Raw genomic sequence first — 12156 nt, forward strand, 5'->3', positions numbered from 1 at the left:
GGTGGTGGAATCTCCTTCCTTAGAAGTTTTTAAGGTCAGGCTTGACAAAGCCCTGGCTGGGATGATTTAATTGGGGATTGTTCCTGCTTTGAGCAAGGGGTTGGACTAGATGACCTGCTGAGGTCCCTTCCAACCCTGATTTTCTATGATTCTATGAATCCAATTGTATGTGAGAAGAGGGAGAGAGAAAGAGAGAGAGAGAGTGTGTTGGGAGGATTGTGTGTGTGTGTGTGTGTGTTTTGGGGGAGTGTGTGTGTGCCTGTGTGTCTCAGTGTGTTGTCTCTTTAAGCAGAGCACTCACCAGTTTCAACACTTGTTCAGACAGCAACAGCCACCTGCAGCACCCACTCCTTACCCAGAGGCAGCAGCACAGACAGGCTCCTCCCTGTCTCCCTACCCCATTTAGTGGAGACGGGTACATAGGCAGAGGGACACCCTGACATCAGCCCCCCACGCTTTGCGCAGTAGACAGGAGGCAGGCTCCCAGTCCTGAGCAGTTTGGCCAGGAGCGGCTCCACGGCAGGAGAGAGGGGGCAGGAGAGAGGGGGCAGGAGTGAGGGGGAAACCCCTGTTCCAGAGAGTTATCTGGCTGGTCTTTCAGATGCCCCCTCTGAAGCTCAGATCATCAGTCCACCCTCTCCAAACTCTGCCGCTCACCTGCCTGGCTGCCTCCATAAGCCCAGCTGGCTCTCAGCAGGACAGGTGAGAGATACCACATAGCACAACTCTGAGCTGCACACGGCGCCCCCCCACCGAGTGCAGCGCCCTGGGCAGTAGCCTCCCTCGCTGACCCCTAAGGCTGGTCCTAGTTCCTCACCATGCTTTGCTGTTGTAGTTCCCAACCTGTAGTTCCCACACTCACAGTCGCAAATTTCCCCAAAAATGAGAGTTCTGCACTGCCCAGCCCTCTCCTCATTAGTTCAGTTATTAAAGATCCATTGCCCCATAAAAGGTCAATATTCAATAGTTTGCTAATTTAAGTGGAGTTACCAAACAGTTCAGTTTAAACACAACACTGGATTAGTTTAGAGTAAAAATAGTATATTTAACTACAAAGAGATAGATTTTAAGTGACTAGAAATATAAAAGTGGCAAAGAGTCCTGTGGCACCTTATAGACTAACAGACATATTGGAGCATAAGCTTTCGTGGATGAACACCCACTTCATCAGATGCATCCCACAAAGTGGGTGTTCACCTACGAAAGCTTATGCTCCAATATGTCTGTTAGTCTATAAGGTGCCACAGGACTCTTTGCTGCTTTTACAGATCCAGACTAACACGGCTACCCCTCTGATACTAGAAATATAAAATATTCAAGTCAGACATGGGTACTTCCTAGTAGCTAAAACTTAACAAGCTACACTTCGTTCAAGATAAAATCCTTACCACCTATTCCCAGCAACAGGGCTGACCAAATTCTTAAGTCAAAGGGCTGGTTCGTTTGTTGTCTTCGGTAAACAAGAGAGAGAGAGAGAGAGAGAGAGAGAGAGAGCACACTTGGGATTTTCTGTTCCTTTCTTTTGTGGTCCAGTTAACCTTTGAAGTGGATTCATCTGAGAGTTACCCCTCAAAGCAAAGTTTACTCAAGCAGTAAAGAAGGCTACACAGAGTATGGTAGTGAAGGAGCTCCATATCCTTTCTTCTAATCTGGGTTTGCTGAAATGAAAATTTCCTTTATTGCCTGTCAGCTCTTCTTGCTGCTGTCTTGAGAACCCTGTTTACTACTTATATGTAAATTGAGTTTAACACACATTCCTTTGTTTACGATAGATCTGTTTAATAACTTTTGTCTAGTCAGGGCTGTGTGGTTTTGAACATGTGCTCATAACATCATACAGGGGGATTTTGTGACTTTACATATAATGTTGCTACATACATTTGTGACATACTGGGGCACAATCCAGACTAGTGGGAGGGGGGCTGTGTCACCCCTGCCCTTCAACGTTGGATGCTTCATGATGCCTTGCTACGGTAGCTCTCACCTGGGCCGCTCAGTATGCAAGCCACATCCTGCGTGTCTGTGTGTAACTCCAGCCTGCCACCTACATCCTGGCTCCCATCAGCCTTGGTTATACTGCAGGGTGACCCGAACACAACTTCGGCCCTGGATCTTCCCACAGAACTACATGTCCTATACTTCCCAGCCCTCTCCTGGACAGTACAAAGTTCATTATTCCTTTAAGGGAATAATATGCCAATCAGCTTATTACTTTAAGTAGTTACCCAAACACTTCAATTTAAATACAGTAGATTTGATAACATCTATCTCTTTGTAGTTAATAAACAGTTTTAAGTGAGTGTGAATTAAAAGTCAGAAATGGTTACAAGTAAAATAAAGATAAAACACTTGCTAGCATTTACTTAAAAACTGTCTTATTTGCAAAGCAAAGTTTCCTACCATAAGCTCCAGCAGATTAGTGACCGAACAATCAGGTGAGGACCCCTCCCCAAAAGTCCAATGGCAATTTCCTTTTGTCTTCTCAGGTGCAGAGAATGAGGTGGGCAGGAAAAGCATACCTTAGGATGTTTGTCCCTCCTTTTTATAGTTTCAGTCCCCGTCTTGAAAAACATTTCCAGCTGACACCCAGGAGCCAGAGTCTATATGGAAGGATATTCCCTGCTGCTTTTTTTCACCTGTTTGAACTTTCTTTGTTTTCCCTCCCTACTTGATGACTCACTTTACTGCTTAAATAAAAATTAAGGCAATCACACTTTCCTTGCTTTGTTTAGGACAGACCTGACTTTTGCCTTAGCAGGGCTGTGAGGTTTAACGACATCCTACAGGGAAATCTTATAACTTCACGTACAATGTTGCCACACATATTTTATCAGGACAATATTGACCAGCAAATTATAAGTTTTCAAATGATACCTTACTAGGCATACGTTGTACAAAGATTATTACAATAGCGTGTAGGGTGTGAATACAGGGGTGTATTCTGCCACAACATTTCATCATGATATTGTTGACCAGTGAGTTATTAATTTTAATTGATCTCTCACAAGACACATAATCTAGTGTGTAATGTGGAATTTCATATATGGTAATTATTATTATTATTATTAATTTTTATCAAATAACAAATCAGAGAAGGAGGTGTTGATACAAGATAGGGTGTCATCTTGGCTATAAAAAGAGTGTACTGAGACTTAAGTCTTTGCCTTTGTTTGTGTGCATGTAGCCAATTCATTGGCCTATTTTATCCTCAACAGATCTCTGGGGTTAGTGTGGCATTCTGTACCTATGCTGACATAGACCTGTTCCTTGTATTTGAACTTGAAGTTAGAAGTGGTTTTTCTCTGCTACAACAAGCAATGATTGTTTGCTTTGCTAGGCTTGTGAGGTAACCTGTGGGCCTGGTTGGTGGTCCTCAAATAACCTTACATAAATGGGGAATTGTCATGGAGTGGGTCTGTTTACAATGGGTTCCAGCAGGCACTGGTTCTTTGCCCTATGCTGTTTAACAAATGTATCAGTGACGTGGAAGAAGACATAAAATCATCACTGGTAAAGTTTGCAAGTGACCAAAAAATTGGGGAAGTGGTAAATAATGAAGAGGATAGTTCACTGATTCAGAGTGATCTAGATTACTTGGTAAACTGAGCACAAGCAAACAATATGTGTTTTAATATGGCTAAATGTAAATGTATACACCTGGGAATAAAGAGTATAGGCCACACTTACAGAATGGGGGAGCAGTGCCTCTGAAAAAAGATTTCATGGTGTGGGGTGGTTAATCAGCTGAACATGAGCTCCCATTGTGACTCTGTGACCAAAAGAGCAAATGCAATCCTGGGGTGCATAAACAGGGGAATCATGAGTAGGACTAGAGAGATTATTTGACCTCTGTTTTGGCACTTGTGCTGGAATCTTGTATCCAGTTCTGGAGTCAAAAATTAAATGGAGGGTATTGATAAATTGGAAAGGGTTCAGAGAAGAGCCACAAAAATACTTAAAGGATTAGAAAAAATAGTGACAGACTCAAGGAGCTTAATTAATTTAGCTTAACCAAAAAAAGGCTAAGTGATGACTTGATTACAGTCTATAAGTACTTACATGGGGAACAAATATTTAACAATGGGCTTTTCAGTCCCCCAGTGAAAGGCATAACACGATCCAGTGGCTGGAAGTTGAAGCTAGACAAACTCAGACTGAAAATAAGTCATACATTTTTAATGGTGAGATCAAGTGGGCACTTCCCTAGGGCGCACTGGGGACTGGATTGGGCTGAGCCTCCCCTGCTCCCAGAGTGGGAGATCAGTCTGGGGTCCCATTTCCCAGGACATTTTGGGGGATTGCTCCCCACTACCCCTGGGCCCACTCTGCACTCACCTGACTTGCCAGCTCCAGCACCCTTTGCTCCTGCTCTCCCAGCTCATCCTGAACCCAGTAACTGAGTCCTCACTCACTGCCACTGGCTACCCCTGCCAGGGGAGGGTACTAGCATGCTGGGACCCACAGAGTGATTCCTCCCAAGCATAGGGCAGGGAGGGAGCATTTGCAAATTCCCCAGCCCTAGGCAGAGGCATCAGGGATCATTTACAAAGTGGATGTCCTCTTACTTGCCGTCCTGGATGGGGGTTTCTGCTCTGCCCCTCCAAGACTGCAGCCTTCCCCACATCTTGTGCCTGCAGGGATCCAGTGTCACTGGCCATGCAGGACGCTGCTCCACTATCATGACCCCACTCCCTCACTCACTGTCGCCAGCCAGCAATATGGGAGCCGTCTCCAGTCAAGAACTGTTCAGCAACGGGATGGTCTCCCCCGTGGCCAGGGCTTGTCCTCCTCATTGCAGTCCTGGCCAGGAGTCTGTATGCACCAGGCCACAACAACTGCAGCGTTCAACACACCTAGTGCCCTTTGTCTTCTTGGGCTGCTTGGCTGTGCAGGGAGCCCCCTCCAACTTCACTGTATCAGTGGTGGGAGAAAGGCCCCTGCAGCTCCACTGTCAGAGCCATCCTTAACTGCTGCAGCAGCCTCACCAAGCCATGGTTTCCATGGCCCTCATAAAGTGGCTCCTGGTTGTGGTGAATTGCCATGGTAACAAGATAGCTTCATGAGGCTCCATTACGTAAACCCCAGTTTGAGCCTCACCTCCAGCAGCATTACATTCTGGCATTATGTTTACACTTCTGGAGAGGAGAGAGTGAATAACCTGACAGATTACAAGCTCTTCTTGTGTGCTTAGTTATGTTAACTTTTTCATATATATATGCTTAACTATCCTAATAATATATATATGCATACTTACACATATATAAAATGTGGCTTTGGGGATTGAGAATTAGCTTCTGAATTCTTTGGTTAGGCTGTGCCCCATTTGCCTGGACTGATGGAGCCGCCCTGGTCTGGTAAATTGAAACTGTTTCAGCTCAGTAGCTGGTCTAAGCACTTCCTGGCGTGAAGAAACTGCTTGTTATTTTGCCCCATTTGGTCCAAAATGGTCCAAGTTTGGTGTTGTTCCAGGCATGTTACAAAAGACATCTGTCTGAGTAGGGTTTTTGGAGATGGCTGACATGCTTCCCACAAAAATAAAGGAGTGAAAAATTAGGCTTTTTAGGTGGCTGACTGAGTTCCTATTAAGATGATTACTTTAATGCTGCTGGGATTTTACTGCATTATTATTGATGTGCTAGGCTTGGATAGGCATCTTTTTTAATTAGTTTAAATCTAAATAAATTTAAAAAATGAAACATTAAAATATATAAATATTTTTCTACTGTCACTTTTCCTAGTGTAACTGACCTGCTGATACTGCAGCAATTATTTATCTTTTTTGAGCCCAAGAAAGGGGAAGAAACCGTGAGGAGGATGTATTTTAGTTGAATTCTTTTTGTGTCTGCCCCTCCGCAGAGAGTAAGGAAGGACAACTTAGGTAGAGGGGCCCAGAGATATCTAGAGGAAGGGTGTGGTAGTTACTGGACATGTTCAGTAGCTGTTTCTGAATCTGGCAGAGGGTTTCCAATGAGGGCAAGCAGTATTGCAGGTTCCACACATTCCCCATCTGATTGCTGAGCCAATTGGAGCTTAGGGAGGAAAGGTGATAAATAACAGGAGATTGAGATAACTCTGTAGGCTCAGCAGCCATTCCATGAAGGGCCAAGAGATACATCTGCTGCACGGGCTGCAGTCCAATACCTATAACACTGGATACAGGCTACAGATTCCCTATCTTGTTAGAAACCAAGGAGGCAGTCAGCTCTTAGCTTAGGGACTAGAATTGCTGTTGACTGTAACAGTCTTCCAACTGTTGTTTTGCTGAGGAGCTTCTGGAGTGTTTGGAAGGGAACTGAGGGGCTGCCCCATTCTCCTCAGGCTCTGGAGAGTCCACATGACATGCCTATATTCTGAGGCCACACTAGAGAGAATTAGAAATCATCTCTATGAGAAGATCAGAGGGCAATGTGTTTGATTGTGTGTACTGAAGTACACAAATGTATGTTTTTGCTGGAAACCTTGCATTGAACTATATGTAGCAGCAACAAAGTGGGGTGTGCTGCCCAATAGCCTTGTTTAAGAAGTTATACAAAAACATTCCAAATACTGTTTGCAACTGTTTGTGGATGTATTAAGGTGCAGGAGAAAGAAGGCATGTAATGGTGTTACACATAATATTAGCTCAGAACCCTCTTACCCATTATACATGTATGCAATTACTAAAGCTGTCACAGAGATGTTAGGGGATTATGAACAGAGTAGGGCAATTAATGGATTTTTTGGTTCACTGGCAATTCCAAAAAGTCAGGAAAAAAAATTCAGGTCATACTGAACATTCAATTTTTCAAAATATTTTAGCAAATCAAAAAAAGTAAAAAATACACGTTTGTGTTGGATTGAAACAAAAAGTTTTGTTTTGAACTGACCTGAAATTTAATTTTGAGTTCAGTGATTTTTAGAAAAGCAAAGAAATAGAGTCACAAAAATGGGGCAAATAAGGGCCTCCCTTATAACCCATTGGTGAGGGTGTTCTCCTGGGGTGTAGGAGACACAGGTTCAATTCTACCTTCTTCCTGATGTAGAGAAGGGATTTGAACATGGGTCTCTCATATTAGTAGGGTGTCTTAGCCATTGTGATATGGTAGCATAGGCTATCTCAGTCTTTTCTGTTGAAGCTGTCCCATTCTTTATAGATTAAATAGTCATTGGAGCACACTTGAATTTGGGTCTTCCCCAGCCTTTTGAGTCATTCTTTCACTCTTTCCCTGGCCCAGTGACTATTCATTGGCATCATGAATGTATTAAATGGGGAGGAGCTATGTATGCTATCAAGTTAAATGCGGCTTCTTGTCACTGTGACAGCAGAATCAATTGGGACTGTATGGGGTGCATATAAATGGGAAGTTATGCTTGTTGGGGAGCAGAATTAATTACAAGGCTGTTTTGGAGGGATTATCAATGGGTACAGATTTAATGTTTCAATGACAGAATGAATTGGTGCTGTAGGAGGGCCGAACTGACTTTCAGAAGAGAGAGAGGATGAAAGAATGGGCAAAGCTGGGAAAGATGATAACGGGCATCTATCCCTCAGTCTCTCCCATCCTCTCAATCTCTCCTGTTTAAATCCATTCTCTCCTCTCTGGAAGTTTTGTCTCCTCTTCCCCTGTTTTATAATAGGAAGGAAGATAAAGTGGATTGAAAAGGGTTTGGAGGGAGAGAGCACTTTACAGATTTACAAGGAGAAGAGCAAGCAACTCGCTCTCCATTTTTATAATACAGAATGAAAGTACATAGGGATCGTGTAGGGTTTTCCATCTTCTCTCCCTTGGTGCAGGCAGTGGTTATGGGGAGTAGTGAAAAAGGAGTTGTCATAAACAACCACAACATTGGGACCCTTGCCCACACCAAGCAAGAATTGCTGAAAGGCTCTGCACCATCGCAATATGATGCAGTTCAAAAAAAAAAAGAAAATCCCATTCTGGGTGCATTAAACAGAAGTGTCAACTGTGAGACACAGGAGGTAATTGTTCCACTCTACTTGGCACTGGTGAGGCCTCAGCTGGAGTACTGTGTCAAGTTTTGCGCATCACGCATTAGAAAAATGTGGACAAATTGGAGACAGCCCAGAGGAAAGCAACAAAAATTATAAAAGGTTTAGAAAACCTGACCTATGAGGAAAGGTTAAAAAAAGTGGCCATATTTAGTCTTGAGAAAAGAAGTTTGAGTAGGAACCTAATAAGTTTTCAAATATGTTAAGGGCTATTATAAAGAGGACAGTGATCAACTGTTCTCCATGTCCACTGAAGGTAGCACAAGAAGTACTGGCCTAATCTTTAGCAAGGGAGTTTTAAGTTAGATATTAGGAAAAACTTCCTAACTATAAGGGTAGTTAAGTACTGGAATAGCTTACCTAGGGATGTTGTAGAATATCCGTCGCTGGAGTTTTTTAAGAACAGGCTAGACAAAATATTTGTCGGGATGGTCTAGGTTTACTTGCTCCTGCCTCAATGTGGGGGGATGGATGAGGTGAACTGTCGAGGTCCCTTACAGCCGTGTATTTCTATTATTCTGTGATCGCTTACACACATTTGTGCAAATCTGAATGTGATTTTTGTCAGCTGATGTTGTCAAGTATGTATTTTGTATACACACACATATATTAATAATAATATTTGTTTGAGTATTAGGCCATAGTGCCATTGGGTAGTTTTAGTTATCTTTGTGTAAAATGGGTTCAGAAGCCTTCAGGCACAAGCACAAAATAAACAAAAAAATATTATAATGAGTTGGTTTTAAATATCTCTATGTAGAACAATTTTTAGTGAACAAGATTGATGCAGTAATGTTCTCTGAAAATGAGAGACAGAGAGAAGCAAACACTTGTGCAAAATGAAAAATAAAAAGAGTGGATGAAAGCAACAGATTACCATTTCTGAGGAATACCAACTGTTTCACATTGCGCTTTGATAATATTTTTATTCTAAGTTACACTATTCAGGAGGGTGAAGAGCCCACACTATTGAAGATGCTCTTTCCAACCCCAACAGATTTCTTTACACTTTTGAAAACCCTCTACACTTTTCAAAGTTTGAAAAAAAGGGTGTAGGGTTGAGGAGGAGGTTGAAAACGTTTTCCTGAAAAAAATAAAATAAAATAAAATCTCACTCCTAAGAGAAAGGAACAATCCCTCCACAAATTCTAGTAACCTTAGATTCTTTCAGTCCAGGAATGGTCCAGAATGTACCTAAGATCCGCATCCTTCCAGCTCTAAAATCATCTAAGATGACCAACTGTTTCTAATTTGTTCCCCTCTATGTTATGTTTCCTTACCTTGTTCACAACCATTCTCATTACTTGCTCATCTGAAACAATGATATAGGAAGTACAAGAGGAAAAAAACCTCTTTTAAATGAGTGTTAATGATGAGAATATTTTGCATCAGAAATGGAATGACAAAGTTGGGAAAACATTGTCTCTACTTACCGTTGTCTTGTAGGAATGTCAGCTCTGCTGGAGAGGAGGCCCGCAGAAGAATGAGGGAGTGTGATGGACTTACTGATGCATTGCTATACGTGATTCAGTCTGCTCTTGGGAGCAGTGAAATTGATAGCAAGGTTTGTCATCTTTGTCTTTGTAGAAGTGGAAAAGCAAGGAATAAAAAAGGAGATTTAAAAATATATATGGGGATTGCACTGGGTACATGAGCAGGGCAGAATCTGGCCCTTAATCTCTTTGACTTTCTTTCTATTGAGCAGTGTTTCCATATACTGTATATGACTGCTCTGGAATTATATTTGTATATGTACTGTATAGTGTGTTCTCTCTCTCTCTCTCTCTCTCTCTCTCTCTCTTTCTCCTCTTTTGTTAAATTATTAGGAAAAAATAAATGAAACTTTGGCTTGAGAAAGGCACCAATGCATGAAGCTCTGTGAAAACTTCCACACGCAGCTCTGCAAATTTATCTCTGAGGTGCTGTGCCATCTGTTTATGAGCTACCCTAACAGCTATGCAGTGGTTTTTATGAGGTGGACCGTGAGGAAGTACAGTGGTTGCCATTACAAATCAACATTTGCAAACAGATACTACACAGTTACCAATTTTACTTCATATTCTAAATAGAAAGTGGAACTGTGGATACACCTATATGATAAATATTTGTGAATGGTATTTTTTTTAATACCAGCCACTGTAGGCTGGCACCAAAATATTAGGGCTGTCGATTAATTGCAGTTAACTCAAGCGATTAAATCAAAAAAATTAATTGTGATTAATCACAGTTTTAATCTCACCGTTAAACAATGCATCCGATGAAGTGAGCTGTAGCTCACAAAAGCTTATGCTCAAATAAATTGGTTAGTCTCTAAGGTGCCACAAGTACTCCTGTTCTTTTTTCGTTAAACAATAGAATACCAATTGCAATTTATTAAATATTTTTGGATATTTTTCTACATTTTCAAATATATTGATTTCAATTACAACCCAGAATACAAAGTGTATAGTGCTCACATATATTACTATTTTTATTACAAATGTTTGCACTGTAAAAATGATAAACAAAAGAAATAGTATTTTCAATTCACCTCATACAAGTACTGTACTATAATCTCTTTATCATGAAAGTGCAACTTACAAATGTAGTTTTTGTTTTTGTTATATAACTGCGCTCAAAAACAAAACAGTGTAAAACTTTAGAGCCTACAAGTCTGCTCAGTCCTACTTCTTGCTCAGCCAATTGCTCAGACAAACAAGTTTGTTTACATTTGTGGGAGATAATGCTGCCCGCTTCTTAATTACAATGTTACCTGAAAGTGAGAACAGGCTTTTGCATGGCGCTTTTGTAGCCAGTATTGCAAGGTATTTACATGCCAGATATGCTAAACATTCATACGCACCTTCATGCTTCAGCCACCATTCCAGAGGACGTGCTTCCATGCTGACGACGCTCATTAAAAAAATAATGCGTTAATTAAATTTGTTACTGAATTCATTGTGGGAGAATTGTACCTCTCCTGCTCTGTTTTACCCCCATTCTGCCATATATTTCATATTATAGCAATCTCAGTTGATGACCCAGCACATGTTGTTCATTTTAAGAACACTTTCACTGCAGATTTGACAAAAGGCAAAGAAGGTACCAATGAGAAATTTCTAAAGATAGATACAGCACTTGACCCAAGGTTTAAGAATCTCCCTTCCAAAATCTGAGAGGTATGAGGTATGGAGAATGCTTTCAGAAGTCTTAAAAGAGCAACGCTCTGATTCAGAAACAACAGAACCCGAACCACCAAAAAAGAAAGTCAGCCTTCTGCTGGTAGCATCTGACGCAGATGATGAAAATGAACTTGCATCGATCCACACTGCTTTGGATTGTTATCGAGAAGAATCCATCATCAGCATGGATACATATCCTCTGGAATGGTGGTTGAAGCATGGAGGGACATAGGAATCTTTAGCGCATCTGGCATGTAAATATCTTGCGATGCTGGCTACAACAGTGCCGTGTGAACACCTCTTCTCATTTTCAGGTGACACTGTAAACAAGAAGTGGGCAGCATTATCTCCTGCAAATGTAAACAAATTTGTTTGTCTGAGCGATTGGCTGAACAAGAAGTAGGACTGAGTGGACTTCTAGGCTCCAAAGTTTACATTGTTTTATTTCTGAATGCAGGGGTTTTTGTACATAATTCTACATTTGTAAGTTCAACTTTCATGATAAAGAGATTGCACTACAGTACTTGTAATGGGGGAACTGAAAAATACTATTTTTTGTTTTTTACAGTGCAAATATTTGTAATCAAAAATCAATATAAAGTGAGCACTGTACACTTTGTCTTCTGTGTTGTAACTGAAATCAATATATTTGAAAATGTGGAAAACATCCAAAAATATTTAAATAAATGGTATTGTATTATTGTTTAACAGCATGATTAATCATGATTAATTTTTAATTGCTTGACAGCCCTACAAAATACTTGTTTCATTTTATATGTACAGTAACTAGGAGATTAATACAATTCTTCAGAGATGAAAGGTACTACTTAATAGTTCTACTTAATAATTAAAAGAACTCCAAATAATTGCCAATTAAAAAAATTGTGATTGTGAAATCAGTATTACGGGGAAGGGAAGTGTTTTAAATTCTGTGACATGTTATTGATTATTTCACATTTCAAGACAGTGGTTGCAAGCACTAACACAGAAATGCCAGTTGTATCT

The 12156-nt window shown here is 41.0% G+C and overlaps 1 protein-coding gene across 1 annotated transcript in view; it reads left to right on the forward strand.

Moving 5' to 3' along the window:
- CTNND2 (catenin delta 2) overlaps positions 1-12156 on the forward strand; it is a 526110-nt gene that overhangs the window by 383325 nt on the left and 130629 nt on the right. The window contains exon 8 of the mRNA XM_077809167.1: positions 9437-9554. Within this exon, the coding sequence (XP_077665293.1) occupies positions 9437-9554 (118 nt within the window). The remainder of the gene's footprint in view (positions 1-9436; positions 9555-12156) is intronic.

Source organism: Eretmochelys imbricata, chromosome 2 (assembly GCF_965152235.1).
Source record: "Eretmochelys imbricata isolate rEreImb1 chromosome 2, rEreImb1.hap1, whole genome shotgun sequence".
Lineage (NCBI taxonomy): Eukaryota > Metazoa > Chordata > Testudines > Cheloniidae > Eretmochelys > Eretmochelys imbricata.